The 23,794-nt window shown below is 30.8% G+C and overlaps 1 protein-coding gene across 1 annotated transcript in view; it reads right to left on the bottom strand.

The window, feature by feature from the left end:
* Positions 1-12,956: 12,956 nt before the first annotated feature.
* Osi24 (Protein) overlaps positions 12,957-23,794 on the bottom strand; it is a 49,142-nt gene continuing 38,304 nt past the window's right edge. The window contains exons 5-6 of the mRNA XM_089646701.1: positions 20,693-20,913; positions 12,957-13,167 (exon numbers count right to left, since the gene is read on the bottom strand). Coding sequence (XP_089502827.1) covers positions 12,957-13,167; positions 20,693-20,913 — 432 coding nt within the window. The remainder of the gene's footprint in view (positions 13,168-20,692; positions 20,914-23,794) is intronic.

A 23,794-nucleotide genomic window follows, 5' to 3' on the forward strand; every position in this document is an offset into this window, starting at 1 on the left:
TCCATGCTATTTTAAGAATGTATGTTACCAATATCAACAAATTTTGATTGACCTCTTGAAAGTGGTTTTACAAGTACTGGAAGCGACAATGATCGGTTGTTTAATCTTGTCAATAGAAAGTAATATTTTTTCTTCTAACGTAAAAAAACAGGATTTCTTTGCTTGAAGATGACAGTGAGAGTTTGACAATGGCTTAGAGAGACTTCTAGTATGCTTCCACAATATTATATAAGAATTGATAAAAAATACCTAAATAAATTGTTACATAACTACGTAAAATATATATTTTTTAATCGGTTCATATTAGAATATTTGATTTCAGAAGAAAATTAAAAATTTGTTCTTTTTTGTTTTAAGTGATGAATCTTCGCAAAAATTATTTTACCTGAAAGATGTTTATTTTTATACAGATCGTAAATATAATACCCTTTTTACAATTTTTTCTACTTTCCCCGCAAGCCTGAAAGAGTAGTGTCACCATTGATACCGGATTTAGATTTTCACATTACCTACCTGACTGTGTCATCCAATCCTCGTGTTGTAATTGAACGCATTCATATTATCACATTATTTCACTCGTGCATATTTCCGAATATATTGGCAATAACATAAAAATATTATGGATGTTAATATTTTAGCATTATTATTATACTGCCGTCAATAGTAAAAAGGCAACTAGGAATTACAGTGATTAGTAATAAATACCAAAGATAAATACAATATTCAACAATTAGTGAATACCAGAACATCCTTCGGACAAGAGTTTCAGTGTTTCTTATAAAACTCAATTGCTTTCTAATATTTTTTTTTTTGTATTTGTATTTGTTTATTATTTGTGTTTTTTACAATAAATATACAATGTTTACAAGTCATACTGTTTTAATTTGTACTACACTTTCATTAAAAGCATTTGCTTGTGGATGGAAGAAGACTTTTGCGAAAAAATAATACAACTAGGTTACAAAGTTAAAAAAAATTACAAAATTAAAATCCATACAAATTATTGTATATAGAAGGAAGAAAAAATATATATTATGGAGGATAAATAGAGTATAGTAGGATAATTTGTGAGATTTTCAAGTGAAACTAGGGGAATCAGTTTTTGAACATGCTTAGTGAAAATATAAAAAAAAATATAAGTTTTTTAAATCTATTCAAGAAAACGGTAACAAATTCCATACTAGCTGAGAGTGGTGATTTTGGATTAACCATATCGTGGCTATTGTCATAAATCACAGTAGTAACCCCATATTCGATATAATACATTTACGTATGTATTATGTACTTTACTTATTTGATTGAATACAATTGAATTAAATAATATTATTCCCTAGTGAGATGAGCGGCGGAGAATTCTATTGTCATGTACCATTTTACTGATTCTGTTGTGGTTTTAAATATTAGCTCAGCGAGATTGAACATACAGAGAAAGTACCTACTTACAATCTTGTGATGGGTCATGTTTGAATAAAATATGTTGAAATCTAAAAAATTCTTATTTTTTACTTTCATCATTGATATTTTTATATGTTTCTTGAATTTCGACGTACATGTATGAATGTTTTGCTTTAAAAAAAAAGTATTAAACTATCATGATATTTACTTATTAAAGACAATATTAGAGACTCACGAAAAACTGAAACAAAAAATCTGTGGTTTTACTCAATAAATTATTTAAAATAAAATAGATTATAGCATGATATTCCCCCGTAAAAAATTAAGTAACTATAAAACGGATAACATTCTCTGTTTGACTTGTTCCATTTTCAAATAACTCTTCTGAAATGGTTATTTGAAAAGGAAATAATATATTTAAATGTTATTTCACAGAATTGTTGCAAAAAAAATAATAAGCTACATCAGAGTTCAATAAAATTCCTTTCATTTTTGAAAGAAATTTGATTTATACTATAGTTTTTTTTTATCAAAGCATAAATACATTGAACACTGTTGAGACGGAAATCCGCCCTAGGCAATGGAAAAATAACTCTACATTTTCATTCAGTATTCTTCGTGAAATTGGTATATTTTATGTATAATGTAAGTACACAAAATCAACGTACGTATTTTCGTATGCCAAAACTACATATTTCTTTGGGGATTGTGTGAAGGCTCTTTTTAAGGAGAGGAAGGAGTGAACACGTGGCTCTGAAGGCCGGCAAATCGATCCACAGGCAAAATGAGTAGTAAAAACGACCCGTTCACATGTGACAAATGTCAAGCGTTTATAAATATTGGGTGTGCGTTTGGCGTTTTCCTAACTAAGAACCGGTGCCGAAGGGATCAAAGACGCTTTTTCCTCGGGGCTTATAATGTCATCCTCGCACTAAAAATGATTTAATTAATAATTTTTAATATAGAGGTATAGGTTATTTCGAGACAACAAACAAGAACAATTATTTCTCCACACCTTTTGTTTTGTTTTTCATTCAAATTATGTGTTTCAACCCATAGTAAAAAAAATAAAAATTGATATTTTTAGTGTACTTTGGTGAATTTTAAATAGATTTAGTGGTTTGAGTAATAAAGCGAACGTTAATACCCATATTTCATTTTAAAAGGAAGCTACAAGCCAAAAATGCGTATATTCTTGGTATACCTTATATTGTAGGTAATAGGCATTAAAATCACTTGACAAACGGAGTCTAGAAACGTTCGATTTCAATAAAAAAACTGGTTTTTATTTATTTTGTAAATAATTTTATAAGAAAGCAAAAAAATTAATCAAATGAAACTGTCACAGATAATCTTACCTATACTGTATTTATTAAAAGTTGTTTCCTTTACGCGTTCATACATTTCGATTGAAAAAAACAATTTTAGTAGTTTACATTTATATTTTTTATTGAGTAAGTTTTTATTTTAATTGTATTCTACTCAAGCAAAGCGATAGGAAAACCTTCAATTAATCTATGGCTTATTTTTCGATATTCATAATGTACACCGATTCGTTATAAAGATTAATCAAAATAGTGATTTAGTTATGTTGTAAATATTTACAAATACGGATAGATTTTACATATTGTACGGAGTGAATCAAGACATATTCATCTTTAACCAGTGATTTCTGACTTCATTTGGAGAAAAAATGTCAATATATGGTCTTTAAATACATTTTTTTTCGATTAATAGTTCGTCTTTTTAATTTTTAAAATATATCAAATTCAATTTAGATATTGTTTTCTTGAATTAATGAAAAATTGATAAATAAACAACTGAAATGGAATATTGTAATTGAAAATCAACTTAGTTTTCGACATCCTATCAAGCTGAAACTCACCAGATATACTCACTGTCAATGACAATTCATTTTATCATTATTTTGATGCCACTCGTGCACATACTCGAGCGCCTATGCGCATTTTTCTGTATTTTGATTTTACCTATATTTGATAAATTCAAATTTATAGCAGTAAATATGCGAAATATCTAATTGGAATTTAGCTTAGGTGTTAGCTTTGTCGACTATTTCACTGGGAAGGAAGGTTAAATCCTCAGTCAAACCACTTTTTAAAAGTTTTAAAAGACATTTTAAAACTTCACAGGAGTTAAGATTCAGTCCCTGGGGAGGAAGGTACAATCAGTCAAACAAAACAAGAAAAATGTGTATTTATAGATACATCTATTAATCATTTCATCTGGGAAATCTGGAGATCAGTGTGTCCATGAGTGACTTGTGAATCAACCCCCCTCCCCCTCTGCGGTGTACGGCGTTTGGTCGAGAGAGTAATACAATCATTTAAAACCATTCAGAATCTCACAAAGAGCTAATAAAAGACGTTAATATGTGTCTATTTCTAATCGTAATGCAAATCACATAGCTCGTAATAAGATAGTTCAATGAAACACAAAAACATAATTAATACTTGGAGTCTGACCAATCCCATCTAAGTGTACGTATACATTTGCTAACCGAAACGCAAACCGTACCACAAATCACGGGAAAGGAACGAATCAACTTCAAGCTGCGTTTCGCGCAATTTGTGGTTGCTTTGTTTCTTTCCAGTTGAGGTTCAGTTGATAAAATTGATATTAAAAATTGATAACGTAAACATAGTAAGGGTGAGTAGTATTAAATATCTGGGGGTAATATTAGATGATAAATTAAAATTCGATGAACACTTAGAATACAAAACAAATAATATTGCTAAAAAAGTTGGATTCCTAAAAAGGATCAGAAATAACTTCTATAATATTTCTATTGTTACTCCGCATTTATATTATTGTTCTAGTGTTTTATTCTTATGTAACGAGGCCCAAAATAATCAACTACAGGTTATACAAAATAGGGGGATGAGGATGATTCTAAAATGCAACATTTTTACTAGAGTTAAAATTATGTTACAAAATTTAAATATGATGACAATCAAACAACATATAATATATAATGCGTTAATAATGATGTATAAGCATCAAAATAATATGCTCCCAAATTATCTGCAAAGAATTATTATGTACCGTGAAAATGTTCACAATTATCCTACGAGAAGACGCACAGATTTTAGGCTTCTCAAAACTAAACTTTCATGCACACAAAACAGCGCGTTTTATAAAAGGGAAAAAAACTTTATAATAACCTACCAAATGTCATAAAGGAAGCCCCAAGCCCACTTTTCGTAGGGCATGTGCTTTATATGTAAAAAATAATTTTTGATTGTTGAACATACTCACCAATATTATTTTAGTCACCTAGATATCTTATATAATGCAATTTTGTGTATTTATCTTTTTCTCTTAAAATGACACATGTGATAATTGTAAGAAATCTGTTTGCGGAAAGAGCCTCAGATATTATAAATAAAAAAACAGTTTGTACTAAATGTGCACCTAATTGATTAAAGTAAATCATTTCAATACATAATTATTGTTTTATTTATTTAATATTATGCCAAATACTATACAATTACAATAATAATAAACTCGCATGTTATCAGCGGTCAAAATGACCGTTGTGGTCTTAGGTATGGAGCAGTACCCGGTCTTTCTAGTGTTAAAATGTAATTGTTATTTTTTGTACATTGTATTTTTTGTATTTTTTATATATTTCGTACTAGATTTATGAAAAAATTTGCGTACATCTAAATAAAGGTTCAAAAAAAAAAAACAAACAAACAAACAGAGTTTGGCTCGCGGATGTATACGTAGCATAATGTCCCAACAGCAACATCAGCAGCTTGTCCCGGAATAACCCAGGCATTATTACGAGATGCCGGCGAAACGAAACGGTAACAAGTTCACGGAACTTCCATCAACATTGTTTTGTCTACGCTAAACGAGCAAAGCAATAGTTGATTATACAAATCTAAAGACGGAATCGCTTATGTTTAATTAAATAGATTTATTCAAAATTAAAACAAAAAATTATGTACTAAGAAACGACGTCCTTAAAATAATTAATTTTATTAATAATATATACTTTTATCTGCATAAAAACACAGGTGTATAAAGTTGCTGAATTTAAAACGACATTGGCGTTTCAGTTCTGAATACCTGCTTTTGAGTGTTATTTTTCGAGCATAATGGGTAACGAATAACTTTGACATTGGGGGTGTTGGGTTTGGATTGGGGAGGCTTTGGAAATGGGGTATTGGGTTCGAACAGATTTTAGGACAACCACTCGTTGACAAAAACTCTACATAAAATTTAAAACATCATTATAAAAGAGTTATAAAATCTTTCAAACAGCAAACAATTTAACCTAACCTAACCTTATCTGTCATAACTTTTCTTGTATTTAATAAACAATGCATATCACTTGCTATAAAAAAAACACTCACCAAACCAGAGTGCTTTTAAATATATCTATTTGAATTTTGATTTTGTTTTCGTGAATGAATAAATGCAAATCTTGCTTCCCGAGATCCGATCAAGCTGAAAGTGGGCAGATAAATTCTTTTTTAATGCATTGGATGACATTACAGCTATAAATATATGATATAAATATCTTCCTACCCGACCGGCATTTGCCAAGTTTGATAGAGTTGTCGACTCTTTTTCCCGGATAGGAGGCTCAGTCAAACCGAAAAAAAAGAAGTTGTTAAAAGTTCACAGCAGTTTAAGAGGCAGTCCCTGTGGAGGAAGGTTCAATCTTCAGTCAAACAGATAAAAAATATTTTTCTCTAAATTTGATACTAGCCGTCCCAAGAGATGGCGCAACTAGGTCAAAAATTAAAAATAGTTGCATTTTAGAAAAAACTTTGCATTTTACGGGTTGATTTTTTATTAAATAAGCTGTCTACTCTATTTCATTTAAAAAAATTTCTAAGGCCCCTATTAAATACTTTTTTTTAAAATAAAACAAAATTTTAAAACTTACCTTAGGTCCCTATTAAACAAGCTACTCTATTTGATTTAAAAACTTACCTAAAGTCCCTATCAATATGAGTGCAATTTTGTTGAGTATGAACGCAACTTAATTCTACATCCTATATGACTCACAGACCTCTCTCCGCAATGACTAAAGGAAGAGAAAGTTCCAAGGCACAATAATAAACCATAAAGCAAACGGTTCTTAAAAACCTTGTTCTCATAATAATTTATTCAATGGACTACGGTTGAATTTACGTAATATTTATCTGAAGTCATTATTACACCTGGGTCATTGCCTTTTAGAAGAATAGTGAAAGATTTGTTGTGATGGTATACAAAGGAACACGCTGCACATGTACATTGGGGGAACCGCACAACTCAATACAATCACAATTCAACACACCTTTATACAGAGATTTAAAATCGTGAAAAGTAATGGATAAATAAATAAATTAAATAGGATTACGTAAGTAGGGTTTACAGATTAGTTTTTTCATCGCTTTTATGACTTTACATCACTATTTAAAGAAGTGTAGAATTGTCACTGTTTTGAGTTATAATAGAATCGTACATTGGATACGAATTCCCTTTCTTGTGGTATTTATTGATTTATTTTAATTAACATAAGTATAAAGTTATTTTTTATTTATTAGGTCCATCTATATAAATGGGATTTACAGATATATTTTTTACTGCTTCTGTCTCACTTGGTTATCGAGACAGGATTGTTTACAAATATTTTATTTTAGCAATAGGTATATACATTTAAGATTAATTTCAAAAGGATTTTTTTTAGTTTGTTGATTAGTTGGAAGGAAACTTAATTATTTCTGATGAACGTATTACTAAAATTTAAAATGTTTCTAGAGTGATCCACGTGGATGTGGGTTATTTTTATGTAACATTAATAAAAACCTGACTTTAACTTATAAACATTTGTGTAAAACGGTTTTAAAAATTTATAAAACCTTTTTCTACCATATAATTAGGCGTTAGCACCAGATTTTATTTTCTAGACCCCATGAATTTGTAACTTTCCAGGGGATCGCTCTGGGAAAATTTAAAATTTTAGTAATACGTTAAAAAAAATAATTAAAATAAACCCCAAGGAATGATCGATTTTCTATGCCTCCTAGGACAAAGTCGACCATAGGTTCGTTCATTACGCCTGTCCGAGAGCCGAATATTAGTTTTACACGATTTCATCACTTATGTTGTCAAAATTCCCAATTTGTTAGGGCAAATTTAACCGTAGGTATGTCCAATACACCAGGGCCGCGCGTCGAATATTTTTGTGCACGGCTGTTTCACCTACATACATTCTTAAGAATCTGGCTTTATTTTAGGGTTGTCTCGTCTTAAGCCGGCTACGCAATCGCATTTTAGTTTGTTTTTTAACTTTAACCAAATTCCCAGATGATCCCAAAAAACCAAGGGGTTTGCCCCTTCTCTCATATCTGCTACCCTATTTCATACGCAACATCGCATATCTCAAACTCGCTTATCCAGATAACGGCTTTCCATGTTTTTATAAATTAGATCCAATTTGTGTTCAATAAGCAGGATCTTCTGTTGTCAATATCTCAGTTATATGAAATGAATAAGATAAGCATGTCTTATCAAAGATATAACAAGGCACTTGTTTGTTATAACAATATACAGATCATCTTTTTACTGCCTCAAATCCACAAACGTTAGCAATTAAGTATTAAACTGAGAAAATTCAACTCTTAAATCTTGGCCCAGCTGTGTATAGTAAAATATTAATGTTATTATTCCATCGTAATTGTGTGGGAGGGTCAATACTCAACCCACTAATAATTATTAATGTAATAAAAAAGAAAATTTGTAAAAAATTATTTTATAAAGTATTTAAAAAAAATAGTAAGGAAAAAAGCAATGAAAAAGCTGAGAGGTTAACTAATTCTGACATCATTGGATCCCCCATGCGGAAGCTGGTCACTTAGGTTGCATTGAGATATCATTTTCAGGCTTGTTAAAAGGATTTACTTAAAGAGGAGGCTTGAAAATGGTTTTCATCTCATCGGAGAAACGGTTCTGCGACCGTTTTAGTGCAATATTTTATTTTGGATTTGATTACAAAATAGCCAACCAAACCGAATAATTTATTATTATTACAAATTTATGGCAAATATCTACCAAGGATGTGAACTGTTTTATTTATTTGTGTATTAAATTATGAAATACGGTCCATTAAAGAATTCGATGTTATGTGATTTTTGGTCAATTAACAGTAATTATAAAAAAAAGAAATATAATTATAACAGAAAAATATAATTATAACAGAAAAAAACACTACATATTTTTATTAAATTTTCATATTACTCATATTTTTAAACTATCCCACTGGACCGGATCGTATTATAATCTCGTCTATATAAACAGTGAGACCCAATCGTGTCGATAAAACTCTAATCAAAATTTTACACAATAATGTTTGTTTATCAATTGTGTAAAATTTAAAACACGTTTATTAGTAAAGCCAAGACTGACTGCCTGACCCTTTACAAACAAAACTTAATTTTGGATGTGAGGCCAAACCACTCAAAAAAAGTAAATAGATTTTTTTAATGTAACACGGATGTGAGCTGTTTTTATATGTTTGCGATTAAAATTATAAAATATTGGTTATCAAAGAATAAAAAGAAGAAATGGCAACTCTCGAAATTATTTGTTACTTCATAACAATTGTTTATAAAATCGTTTTTACCGCTACCCGAAATATAAAATATAAAGATTTAAAAATTATTTTGATGGAATTTTACATTTCACACGGTTGATTTACTTTGGAAGCCAAATTTTCCGAATGTTAATTGAAATTTTCATCCAAAGAACGTCTTTTTGAAGATGTTTAATTTTAATCTCAATTTTAATTATACTATCAAATTCAATTTGGCAAATTTCTTTTTTTTTATCTCTCTCTCTCTTCTTCAATGGCGCTACAGCCCATTTCGAGCCTTGGCCTCCTTTAACATGAGCCTCCACCGCCCTCTGTCCTCGGCCGTCGTCTTCCAATCTGCAACATGGAGTAGTCCTCTGGCATCTTTCCTGACATCGTCCTCCCATCTCAGCCTAGGTCTGCCCGCCTTTCGTTTGCCTCCCGGGTGTCCTGTTAGAACCTTCTTTGGTACACGTGTTTTTAACAGGATGATTTTTCTCCGTGGGTTTAATTGACATACTTAATCTCACATTTTTCAAAGAGCACGACATTTTTTCATCTTTTTTTACATTTCTGAGGAACAAGATTGACTTTGACCGCGGGCTTGCTGGAAATCAGTTCGAAAATGAGAGCTAATTATAAGAGCTAACGGCATCCTTTGAAAAATTTCAAAGAAATGTTTTGAATGGAATCGCAATTTATTGTGCTTATTTGTTTTTCCTTTCAAAGATGAAAATATCCTTATTTTAAGAAGTGAAACCATCTTTGACGTACATAGAGTTGATTTAAAAATAGTTTTTTAATGTCGAAGGTTGTAAAAAGATACTGAAGATTAAAATCTGAAGACGATTTGACTCTTGAATGAATGGCCTTTCACCGTGGCTCTTCTAAAATCAATTTGTAGTCTGGAGTCAGAAAAAAACATTTAATTTTATTATTTTTAGAGTTTTTCCCCCAAGTTTTCTGAATGCGCAACCTTTGGACGACATTTTGTACCAGTAAAAATTTTTTTAATATTTTGTTTAATATGTGTGATGTATAGTAAAAAGTTGGGTATTCAAGCGATAGATGGCACTAGTCAAAAAGCTTACTCCAGAATCCGACAGATGTCTCTAGAGTGTAGCAATTGCCTGTGGGGTATCACTGTCAGACTTCAAGCTTCTAGAAACAGAGAATTATCAACCCTCGGGTAATGAAAAGTTTGGCTAAATCCAGACTTATTTATTGTACGTAAATAAACGCAATTATTGTAAAGAACCTTGTTCCCAACACTCTAAATCTGCAAGTAAAGGCAAAGATACAACAATATGGCATTTCCAATTTTGGTATGATGTAAAGTTGAAGGCAGTTGAGAGGGGAAAGAGATAAAATAAAGGAAGGTGGTTAATACCTAGCTATTCCGATCTGGTTTTAATATTTCTTGTAAAAAACTTATATATACGTATGAAAGAGACAGCATGATTAGGTCGAATATTATAAACGGTTAGGTCTCTTTTTGTTTTTTTTTTGTTTTGTTTTGTTTTGTTTTGTTTTGTTTTGTTTTGTTTTGTTCCTTGCCAGTAGCTTTTCTTTTATGAAACATGTACTAGTAGTGCGAAAATTAACGTGTAAATTATGTACCTACTCTCCAGTATTATTATTTTAAGGCTACCTATCTTTAATATGCGAAATCTTCCACTGATCTCTGTCACAAGAATACACAAAATATTTATTATTCAAAGTGGATTCTGTCAGGGATATTTATTTATTAATAATACAGTTTTTCTATTCCACACTTTTTATTTCTACAATAAATAATGTTAAAACAAATAAATAACATGAACTTAAATTAAAAACAAAACAAAACATTTCACTCATCAGATACAAAGGCATTTTATGAATCTCTTAAATAAATTACACATATATTATTTAAAAAAAAACTATTAATAAATCTCACATTAATTATTCTATATACCGACATTCAATGTTTTTAAATAAATAATGATATATACATTTAAAATTATTTTCACATCCTTGTTTCATAAAAAACCCATATTTTACACACATATAATCTAGCTGCACACGGAATTAAAATATGTTTACGCGTTGAAACTTATTAAAAAAACATTTAATATAACGATAAAAAATTACTTTATGTACAAACCTACTGACGTGATTAAATTATTTTCAAATATGTTTATCGCCACTGAGTAAAAAGAGAGATTAAACAGTTCGCAGTACAATAAAAATCGAATATTATGTAAACATCCTTGAAATTCGTTTTACTTTCGACATTCTGTTACAATTTAGTTTAAAATTATTATTTTAAAAGTAAAATAAATAATGATTATAAATTAAATAAATAAAACCACATTAAATTAAACCCATGACAACCATCCCACTTATTTATAAAAAATAAATAAATAACTTATGTTTAAGAAATAAATTACTTATACCAACATAAAATCAAGACTTACCAAAATAATGATACCTATGTGGAAAATAAATTATTGAGGTCTTTTTTGTAATTACCAGTATTTTTTGTGACTTTATAAATAAACCAATTAAATTTGCATTGTGACTTCCGCCAAATATACATCATTTACGTAACTGTTGAGGAAAAATCAACCCTGGAATCGTTCCAGATATAGATTAACGATGGATGTTTAGAATCTAAAAAATCACAAAGCAGTGAAAATTCTTTCTATCACATCTACAGAAAAAAAGTTTTACATTTTGTATATTGAAGACAAATATATTTTATTTATATTTTTTATGTTAAACTTATGTTAATAAGACAAGGTTTTTTTACACAAAGCACAAAGGAAAACAAATTATTAGCTTGAAACACCCATATTTATTGAAAAAATCTTCTAATTGAATTATTGAATTATTTGGCGATTTAAAAATAAGCCGAGGTAGCATAGTGGCTAGTGCACCTGACTGGCAATCAGAATACTTCAAGTTCCTTTTCCGTCGGCAACATTTATTTTTTCTCGGAAGATTTCTTCAATTTATATGGGTTTTCAGGTTAATAATTAAGGTTTATTATACAATTATTTGTTACATTTCTTTTTGCTCTTCACCCGCGAAACCTATTATTTTATTCCCTACTTAGAAAGAACCAAGAAACGTTTGCAATCTTACAATAGTCGAATAGAGCCGCGAAAATGATTATTTGAAATTTTCCATCTCTCAAACCCTCCCTATACATAAATACTTTTTTCGTTGCGGAGGCGGACTGTGACTGTGGGAAATTTATTTCTTTTAGAACTTGAATGAATGATTTACCGGCCTCCGTGTTTCCTCCCTCTTACAGCACGGGTTTTATCAAGAGCCAGGATCATTTCTTCAAAAATTCAGAATACGAAAAAATTGTATAGAAGGCTACGAGGGAAATTATTTTTGGATGTTGAGTAAAAGTAAAAAATAGATCATCAAAAAGCACATGTTTCCTTACATTTTTTACATGACGTATTTAAAACAATTGCTCATACACAAGCATTAAATAAGAGATAAACTATATTACAAAATATTTATAATTCTTGAAAAATCAGATAGAAAAGGATTTTGGACATTTTGATATTTTAACGATAGTTTTGACATTGAAATTTAATGTTTCTTCCTCTTACAGCCAAGTAACGCGATGAGTAATTTCAACTTTATCGTAAGTTTTTACAAAATTTTAAGATTCGGAGTATGACTTAATTAATATTTTCCATGGACATATTATAATCAAAATGCAGATAAAAATAAATACAGACTCAATTGTCTAATAAAGGTTTATTTTAACTACAAGTGATAGAAAATAAATTAATAATATAGTTAAAACCACATCTTATCTACATGAATATTATTATTGGAGATAAATAATGGGATCTATTGTGGAGAAATATTTATAAAAACATGAAACATGTAAGTTTATTAGAAATAAAATCGCTACTAGATAAATCATCAACGCTGGTCCTTTACAGGATGCTGTTTTTTCCTAGAGTTTCCTCGCTGAGACGAGCTTGTTGATATCGTTGTAGGTTGTTATCATGGCTGCACTTCCTGTATCCGGCGTGAGTCCCGGACAGTTGGGGTAGGTTCTGCTGCAGCTGCCACCCTCCTGGCCATCCTTCGCAGCCTTCATGTAACGGAAGAAGCGCAGGATTTCCGGGTTGTCTGATGTAGGCTTTCGCAGCTCGTTGAGTTCCCTGGAATCAAGAAAAAAAACGATAATACAGCCAATTTTTTATTTTGCGGAAAATTTCAGTCAATTTTTCATCAGTTTTCTACGTTTATTGAAAAATGAAGGTAATTTGCCTATTTTTAGTAAACGTACAATTAATCATCACGCTCATCGGAGGTACATGGTTCATAGTGCTTTGATGAACAAGTGGATGCAATCCGTAAGCTTAATGTTAAAGTTGTTATAAAAAAATATATATTTCAAAGTACGATAAATAACACAAAACTGCTCTACACAAATTATCCAAAAAATGTTAGTTTTTATTAAAATATTAATTTTTTAAATCAAAAATTTTGTAGTGAAATACATTGTGTTAGCAAATTTTTTTTGAAATATCATGTATATAGTGACCATCTTTTTGTTTTGAAGCTCAATGTGCGAAAATCCATTAATCTAGGAATAAAACTACAGATTTGTACAAGTGGCCATTTTTAATACAAAATATTCATATCGCTGTATCCGTCATATGCCTATATGCTAGTCTTTATAATCGCTACAGCTAGCTTCATAGGTAAATAAACATTTTAAATTCCTACTTACTATTCATGACAGTTAATATTTATAGTGTAAAATGATTATAGACAACTAAAATAGACTGGTAATGTGTAACTACATATTATAAAACACTGATCAAAATAAATTAAACCATCGATGAGCGTTCACATCAGAATAATCGGTTTACTCACACTAATATTTATAAGACAAGGTTTAATGCATAGCATAAAGGATAAAAAATACAAATTATTATTATTAGATAATCTTTCATGTTTTATACTATTTAGATGAATAGAAAGAAAATCATTTCTATAAATATTAAGGGAAAATCTATCTGGGAAAAAAACAAAGAATAGAATTAATCCCTAAAGGATCATTTGGGCGATAAAGTTCTTTTATTAAAATAAAATAAAGCTCTTTTGATTTGATAATACTCAAAATAACTAATAAGAAAACAGTTAAAAAACTCAGCAAATAGAATAAAATGAATTTATTTATAACGTTGTATATAAAATATCATAGGATGAAGACAAGAGACCGGTAGGTAAAAATGTGCTCAATTAAGTAAGTTTTTCATACAGCTTTATATTCAAAACCTTAATGAGTTTTTCACATACAAGTCTACCAACTGTATTTTCACTCTTTTTTGGTTCTCGGAAAAAAATTGGAAAATAAATGGTATTAATATTGAGGTATTTTTTTATTTTATGTTTAAGTTGACGCATAAATTTTCTATAGTGATTTAAAATTTTCCATTTTTGATAAATAAATAAAAAATGTGTTCTTTTTTATTCGTGAATATGACGGCATTGACGTCACACCGGGCAACATCGCGCGTCTGTGCCAGCCGTCTTACCAACCGTCTTACCAGCCGTCTTACCAGCCGTCTTACCAGCCGTCTTGCCAGCCGTCTTACCAGCTGTCTTACCAGCCGTCTTGCCAGCCGTATTGTCAGCCGTCTTACCAGCCGTCTTACTAGCCGTTTTACCAGCCGTCTTGCCAGCCGTATTGCCAGCCGTCTTACCAGCCGTCTTACCAGCCGTCTTACCAGCCGTCTTGCCAGCCGTATTGCCAGCCGTCTTACCAGCCGTTTTACCAGCCGTCTTACCAGCCGTCTTGCCAGCCGTATATCCAGCCGTCTTACCAGCCGTCTTACCAGCCGTCTTACCAGCCGTATTACCAGCCGTATTACCAGCCGTATTATCAACCGTATTACCAGCCGTCTTACCAGCCTTCTTACCAGCCTTTACCAGCCATATTATCAGCCAGTGGCGTTTCTGTGTCATAGCCAGTTGGAACCGTTTCGGAATGTGCTGTCTTAAAAAGTTTTCAAAATCATTAATTATTAATGAAAATAATAAAATCACACATTTTTAGTACTTGATCAGAATCAGAAAAATGCAATTTCAATCTTCACGTTTTTAACCGCATTCGTGGTTTTTAAAAATAACCCATTGATGTATGTTGTCAAGCTAAAGATAGTCTGTAGAGGAAAGAGATAATATTTGGCTAATTTATATAGCGCCGTTTTCGTGAGAAATAACCTCAAGGGCGCTGAAGAGATAAAGGTAAATAAGTAACTGGCTATTCAGATCTGGCCACCAAAAACGGCAAATGCATTTGAAGTAATGATGGGCATTCGCTAGGGTGATACTGGGGGCATCTTCCCATTTGAACGAATAATTGTTGGTATTTTTCAATAAAAATTATGTAAGTATTCTTTTTCATAATCTCAATACAATAGCTAAAAGCTTCTAGTTGTATTAAAGCGATCAACTTTCGCTTGAGAAAACCCCTTTTCCTAATGCGTATAACTCAAGAATAAATAACGCTGTTCATTTGAAATTCAAACCATTAGTTATATTGTTAAGAGTTGGATAATGTACAAATAAACAAGTCAAAATTATCCACTAACCCTTAGCCCGCCAAGCAAAATAAATGTTGTCTTTGAATTCGTCTTTTTCGACGAATTAACCAAGTTCCCCGTGAATAATGGTTCAATCGCAGCTTGCGAGATTTATACTCCTGATTGATTGCTTCGATGTTGGAAATCAGAAATCAATACACTCTGCACTTTTTACAGGATGATGTTTTTTGATTACACTATACATTTTTCAGCGTGCGAAATAACAACGTGAAATTTCATACATATATTCTAAGGCAGTCCTAATAGATAAAATATAAAAATGTAATATTAGTTATTTTTATGATTTACATTTACAAAATCTCACGGGACATCAGGAGAATTGATAATATGGGAACGGTGAATATCGTTCCTACAGAATCAAAAATATAACAGAATAAAAATAATCGCTTGATAAATAGTGATTTTATTTCATTCGTTTCTGTAAAATACTAAGTCATATTATTATAATTTAAGAATTCTCTCTAAAAATATATAAAATTGACACCAGTCACTCGACTCTTTGACGAAAAGCAAACATTTATTCTGCACGTAAATTATATAAAATAACATGCTCCTTAAATATCTGCAAACTAATATTATGGACCATGAAAATGTTCACAATTATCCTAGGAGTTGCCGAAACTTCAGGTTTCCCAAAACTAAATTTTCGTGCCCACACACAACAGCGTTTTTTATAAAGGGCAAAGGCTTTATAATAAACTACAAAATGCAATAAACGAAGCCACAAGTCTTGAAACATTCCGTAAAACATGTACAATATGTTTTTAAAAAAATTACGAATTGTGTACACTCACAAATATTATTGTCACCAACCCTTAAATGCATGATTTATTAATTTTTCTGGAAAAAAATATATTTTGTAGATATTTACATGCAAATGTAATGAAATATAAAGATTATAAAATAAAACACAAACACTTTGTATTTAACCACGAATTTATTATTTCATATATCGACCGGTTTCACTTCGACCAAGCTTCTTCAGGATATAATAGTTATTATTATATCCTGAAGAAGCTTGGTCGAAGTGAAACCGGTCGATATATGAAATAATAAATTCGTGGTTAAATACAAAGTGTTTGTGTTTTATTTTATAATATAATGTCTAACCACAAAGTAATTGCTTCGTATGAAAAAAAAAAAATAAAAGAAATATAAAGAACTTATTTTTTTGTAATTTTTTAAATGATGTTTGATAAAAAAAAATTGTTGCAGATTTACAACACCATGTATTTAATAAAAAATAATAAGAACAATTTACGTGAAAAAAAAATAAAAAACCTAAAAAAATTTCTCAAAACTAATAAGTGTACCGGAAAAATACGAGTTATTACATATAAGTATTGTATTATTGTATCTACTTACCTAAGAAAATCAAAATAATAACAGAAAAACCAAACTGTAATTCTAACCTCCAACCAATTTTCGAGAATCTTCACTTTGTTAAAGAAAAAGTGACATTTGAAATTCGCGAAAGAAAAAAAAGGTGATGCCACTCGATAAAATATAATACCGTGAACTTAATAATTCTAAAACGGCATGCATTAAGTATACACCAAAGAGTTAAAGGTGGTTTGAACGGTATGTTGCAGTTTTGCAACAGTATGCATTTAAGGGTTGAATGTATTTCTCAAACTCTGCTTCTTAAACCGGGGTAAAGATTTTTATTTTTGTTATACTGTTTAATTATTTTTCCCTGTAATTTTATGATTCTATTTTTTATTTTATTTTGTATTTCATATGTTTTTATTACTAGATGTGTGAAAAAATATGATTACATCTAAATAAAGCTTCAAAAACTAACAAATATCATCTCAGCCACCGACCGGTCTCGCATTACAAAGAACAAAAATGTATAAACGGTACTCCTAAACTTGTTGCTAGATGTATCTTTTTGGTTAATGAGTGTGTCTGATAGTCGGTTGTGTGTATTACAGAAAAATGTTACATTTTGTCGTGTATTAATGGAATTTTATTGTGGCGACGATGGAAGGCTGTCAATTAAGCTATTAATGACTCTGTGTAATACAACTAGGTCTGACATAATTCTCTTACAGACAACGTAATTAGATGTTTAATTTCGTGGCTTCAAGTCACAAGAATGTTTGAAAAAAAACTCGACTCAAAGAATTCAATAGTAGAGTATAAATCCCTTAGTTTGTATCTTAATTACCAAGAACATTCCAACAATACAGAAAATGTGTAGCAAAAAAAATAGCGTTATTAATTTTGACTGAATATATTAATTCAAAACATTACTTATTATATCATTCTGATGAAACAACTAAGTTTGATTACGCTGTCTGAATACATTTTAAGAGAAAACTATTGTTTTAGATATAGTGAAATCCATATTTAAAGGAAATCACAAATTTATTATCACTATTGAAAACATACAAAAACAAATTTTGTTTATTTTAACTACGTAAATGAAACTTCTTGATTATTTTATGGAAATCATAGAATTTGTTATTCCGGGCGTATGATCCCCGGATATTATATTTAATTGCAAATTTAATCAAATTTTAATATCAACTCTTCCTTAAACAAAAACGAGTCGAAAGAGAAAATCTTAGAATAACTTAATGACATAGGTAACTAAAATTATATTGTTATAATATATTAACCCGCCACTTTTGAAGTTAATTTAACTCTCGGTTTATTAAAAAATATGTTTTTCCACAACAAAACAAAGACATATCATAAATAAAATCTCGTTTACTGATCTTTACACTTATTTACTGAGGACACTATAAATTACCAATTTTAATATGCTTATTTTAAAACACCAAAACTTTTAGCAATCATATTTTTTATAGCTAAATCAGCCTTTGTCAGTCTTATGATAATATACACTTCAAAAAACAAACAAAAAAGGTTATCCTTCCAACCGAAAAACAGAAATTTATTTATGTCCCAATTGCTGGTTAATAAAAACACATTTATTTGGAAGTTTTTGAACGACTCGTATAAACAAATTCCAATTTATATTATGTCTTAATATAAAAATAATTAAGAAGAAAATACCGGAAAAAACGGTATTTTTGTAGTACATCATTACTTTTCTAATTCTTAAAAAATTCTATTAGTAAAACAAACACGTCTTTCTGATTTTCGTAGCTTCTAAGGAATAATTTTATAGAAAATTTAAAGTTCTGTAAGTCGACCAAATTGTAAAATGTTTTATAACCGTTAAATTTTTTCGTAACTAGCTAAAAATTTACATACTAAAATTTCAGGATATCAATTCACTTTTTAGAGCCTTTATACATACCGCGAAGACCCGCGGTATAAATTTACGAACGGGTTTAGAGGGGTTAAAAGGGAGAAAAAACTTCTTTATTTTGTGATCATTGATTATTACATTATGAAATAGAGTCAAATCATTTCAAAACACGTGTATGAGGTAATACGAGAAAAGCATAGCTTCATATTTGTTAAACTATTTATTTTTCCTAAAAAAATAACCAAAAAGAACGACCAACGTAAAAAATATTTATATTTCTTCGATGTGATGCAAAAACAAATCCCGCGTGAGTTCCTTTTATGGTTGATTTGCCTTTCAAATAAATTAATACAGTTTTATTGAAATCAACATATACCTATGTAAGTATTTTACCGACTATTAACATTATGACGAACATGAAAGTTTTTAAATAATGTATATCTTATGAAACCATTATAAAAATCGGATACCTCCATCGATGTTTAAAGGTTCAGCCGATTTAGCTCCATCTATCAACATATTGTAATTTCAATTCGAGTCTTAGTAACATGTAAGTTTATAAATAATGTATATCTTATGAAACCATTACGCTATACATATCGGATACCTCCATCGATATTTAAAGGTTCAGCCGATTTATCTCAATCTCTCAACATATTGCAATTTCAATTCGAGTCTTCGAAAGTTTTGAAGATCAAATCAACAAGAAAGTTTGTCTTCGAATGGCCATTTATTATTAATATTCTATTTTTAAGATCGCCATTAAATCATATCGGATACGAATCGAGTTCCTTTTTTCCCAAAACTTTTTAACGACTTATTCTAGATTATCAGGTTTCAGTATTTCTCAGAGTTCCTGTTTAATTTGAATGCGTTATTATTTGTATCTTATCTACTGAATTTATTTTTCCTCTATATTTCAAAATAAATGTGAATATATTTTTTAACTCCTGAACCTGAAATCTATGCAGATTATAATGTGTCACTTACCTCACTTTTCTCTGTTTTCTATCATAATAAATGCTAATCTATACCTATCGACCATTAAGCAGACGTAGGTATCAAATAATGTATCATAACTTTGAAACTACTTGTTTTTAAATATACCAGAAAATGTTGATTTGTCCGCACTGACAAAAAAGCAATTAAGTTTGATCTAACCCCGCAGGCTGCTTATTGCTATTATATCTGACACAAAACGACACGTCCTCATAAAACTCGTGGTATCTCATTTTCTATTAGGATCAGACATATAAAACAAACAGTTTTAGCAAGAGGAAACACTACACGAGTTTAAACGTTTATAATGGACGCTTCCGTATAATTTGAAAAACTATCAAACTGAAAACTGCCAAAAAGTTCACCCGGTCGAAGTTGCAAGTATTTTGAATAATTATCTTTTCATTATGAAAAAAAGTGAAATGACAAAACCTTTATAATACCTTTGTGAAATTAAATGTGTTTTCTGATTTTGATTAATAGGGATATATACAGTTTACAAAAAATAAACATTAATAAGCGTCTTTTAGAATCTTTAGAATTTTTTGGGTTCAAAATTTTCATATTTGTAATTGCATTTGTTTGTTTGTAAAACAAAAATCTTTTGTCTTCTTTCAAGAACGGTAATTTATTTTGAAATACTTACATTCGAAATTGAATGTCAAGCTGGAATATTTGGTGACAAATTATTTTGTCGAGAATCGCGGGGTTAACTGTTAATAAAAAAATAAAATATTTATATATTTTCAGAAGGAAATTGATAATGCTATAGATCAACTTTCTCTAGTGAAGAAATGGCTATATATGTAAAAAAAGGTAATGAAAACTTTTAATTTAAAATACCTGCTCAACTGTGCAGACACCAGGTTGCTGTACGGCGCGTACTTCGCGGGGGAGGCGTACATCAAGCAGACCAGCTTCTCCCTGCACCTCTCGGGGGCGGTGGCCTGAGCACCTCCTAACCCGAGTCTCTGGAAGACCGAGTCCAGTCGGGACAGCAGAGGGCTGTAGAAGGGGTCGTAGTTGGACAAGAGAAGGGACGATGCGGGGATGTTGTGGAATACCTGGAACAAAAAAATGGATTATTAGAACCGCAGAAAATATTGAAAAAAACTGTTATTTTTTTTAAACTTTAATGCGTTTTTGATACTGGAATCACTGCCCGTCACAAAATAAAACAAAAAAATCTTACAACGACAACGCGGCTATCAAAAACAATTGCTTTCGCAACCCTCGACTTGGACAGGCTGCATCTCTTCAACTTGTTTCCTTGCTTGTATATTTTTATACAATATCTAAATTTTAAATTTATCTTGATAGTAGTTATTCTTTAATCCTTTCCGCTATCCGATTCCATTTCTTAATGATGTCACCAACATTTCCAATTAAAGTGGGGGTACACCAAGGATCTGTCCTCAGCCCATTGCTATTCATAATGGTCATGATTTACCTAACGAGTCAAAAAATGAACAGTATTCTCAAGACTATGCTTTTTGCAGATGATGTAGTACTGATAAAAGAAAATCATTGTGATCTACAAAATAGCCTGGAAAGGTGGAGAAAGATCCTGGAGGATAATGGACTAAAAATTAGCAGGAAAAAGACGGAATATTTGTAATTACCATTTGAAGATCCAAATGCTGTAACTCCTTCGATGCAATTGGATGGAGTAACATTAGCCAACTGTGACTCATTTAAGTATCTGGGCTCACTCATCCACAGAGACGGAGGATGTGCAGCGGATGTCAACTATAGGATAGGAGTGGGATGGATGAAATTTAAATCCGTAACAGGAATTTTGTGCGACACGAAAATGCCAATAAAACTTAAAGGAAAGACATACCAGACTATTGTTAGACCCGCGATAATGTATGGCTCCGAATGCTGGACGATGTACAATTCCTACTCTAGGCAACTCGAATCAGCAGAAATGCGAATGCTTAGATGGACGGCAGGAGTATCATTAAAAGATAAAATTAAAAGCTCACGCATTCGTGGTAGCCTGGGTGTCACTGACATAAACAGTAAGCTAGAGAAACGACAGTTAAGATGGTATGGGCACATAAGACGGAGACCACCAGAACACACAGTGAAGCAGGCAATGTCTATAGAGCTTCAAAGACAGTCATCCAGAGGTAGACCAAAGAACTCCTGGATGACCCAATGCTCCAAAATCCTACAAATAAACGGCCTAGATGAAAGCCACACTCAGAACCGAAGAAGCTATAACCTGAGAACGAGAAGAGCCGACCCCAATAGCCTACCTAGGCAATGAGTTGGGATAGTGCTAGGAAGAAGAAAAGAAGAAAGATCTTGATTGTAGTTATTCTTAAATCTTTTCCGCTATCCGATTCCATTTCTTAATTCAAGACGAAAATGCACTGTAATTTTGTTTTAAAATAAGCATTTATTTTTTAACATTAATCCCGCACAGGAGGTCCTCAAATTCACTCGGGTCATCTTTGGGGATGGTGTGTGGTAGGGTCTGCGGTGGAGAGACAAGTTTGTGGGTCGAAGAGTCTCTCCAAGTAGACAGGCGCATCTCACCCGATGACCCCGGGCACCCCTGCTAAAATACCGAACGTTGCAAACCACTTGGGGTAACCCATGTCAGAGGTGTTGGTTTTCCGATAAATGGGGGGTAGTGGTACCCAAAGCGGCCTCCCAAATTGAAATCATACCTTATCTAAAATACTGTGTTCTTTTACTTGTATTTGTTAATTATAAATTTTATTTGACGTGGGAAGCGCTATATTAAAATAAATCAACTTAAATGAATAAAGTAAATACTTGCTTAAAATAACTTTGCAAGTAATGTTTACTTACCTCCGAATCTATTTTAACAACCAAGCTTTTCCTGGAATTAATTTTGTTTAAATAATATAAAACACGAGGTTCATGTTTGTCTAAATTTATTAATTAATGTTTTGTCCGATTCCCGTAGTGAATAATCAATGGCAAAAAAGATTCATTATTCCAAAGTAAACAATTAAGTATTCTAGCTTGGCCTGAAGTCTGTATATTTATCACGGATTTTGGGTAATGAAAATACCGAGAAAAACCATTGTAGGTTGTCATAAAAACGTTACAATTTTAACAGTTATGACGCATCTCCATTAAATGGAACGATAAATAAATACTAACATACATTTGAAGACTCTTAGGTATGCAATTGCTTGATAACTCTTATAAATTACTTAATATCTTTGAATGTTTTAATTTTTTTTACGTTTCCTACAAATCTTGTGTTAACATTATTAACTGAAATTTATGTCTTTAACAAATTTGATACAGCTGCTTCATGTTATTTTTCTCTATTTATTGCAAAAACTTAACATTAGTTTATTATATTATACATTTATTATTTTTGTGATATTTTTTCACCAAAAATAAAAACTTTGTTTACTTATACTAAACGTGTACTAAAAACCACACAGTTTAAATTGTGCAACATTCATTTCATATAAATATGTTAAAAAAAAAATATTACATAATTACAAAATATTAAACATTATACAATTTTAATGCTTTTATTCTTTACGGTTTTCTACAAAACTAATTTAAAAAAATACACAATCAGACATTACTACATCAAGTGATAATGATTTATACACTATCGATAGTAATTGAGTAATGACACTAGTGAATCGTTATTCACCGTGAAAATATTAATTTTATGCGAAACGTTTTACTATGATGTTATCGTTTATGGATTTTCTTCAAGATGTTTTAATTTAGCACCATTGTAACCTGCGGGTAAAAAAAGTTACACAAATGTTTGATTTAATCTGCCTTGTTGGTGTATAATCAAATTATAATTATATTTTTTTCACCTGTAAACAACCAACGTAAACGATCGGACATCAGAAGGCGCGGGTTCAATCCCCGTCGGCGGCATTTATATTTACCTGGGAGATATTTTCAATATGTATTGATATTACAGGG

This window comes from Hesperophylax consimilis, chromosome 25 (genome assembly GCF_061612785.1).
Source record: "Hesperophylax consimilis isolate HC1 chromosome 25, BYU_Hcon_1.0, whole genome shotgun sequence".
Lineage (NCBI taxonomy): Eukaryota > Metazoa > Arthropoda > Insecta > Trichoptera > Limnephilidae > Hesperophylax > Hesperophylax consimilis.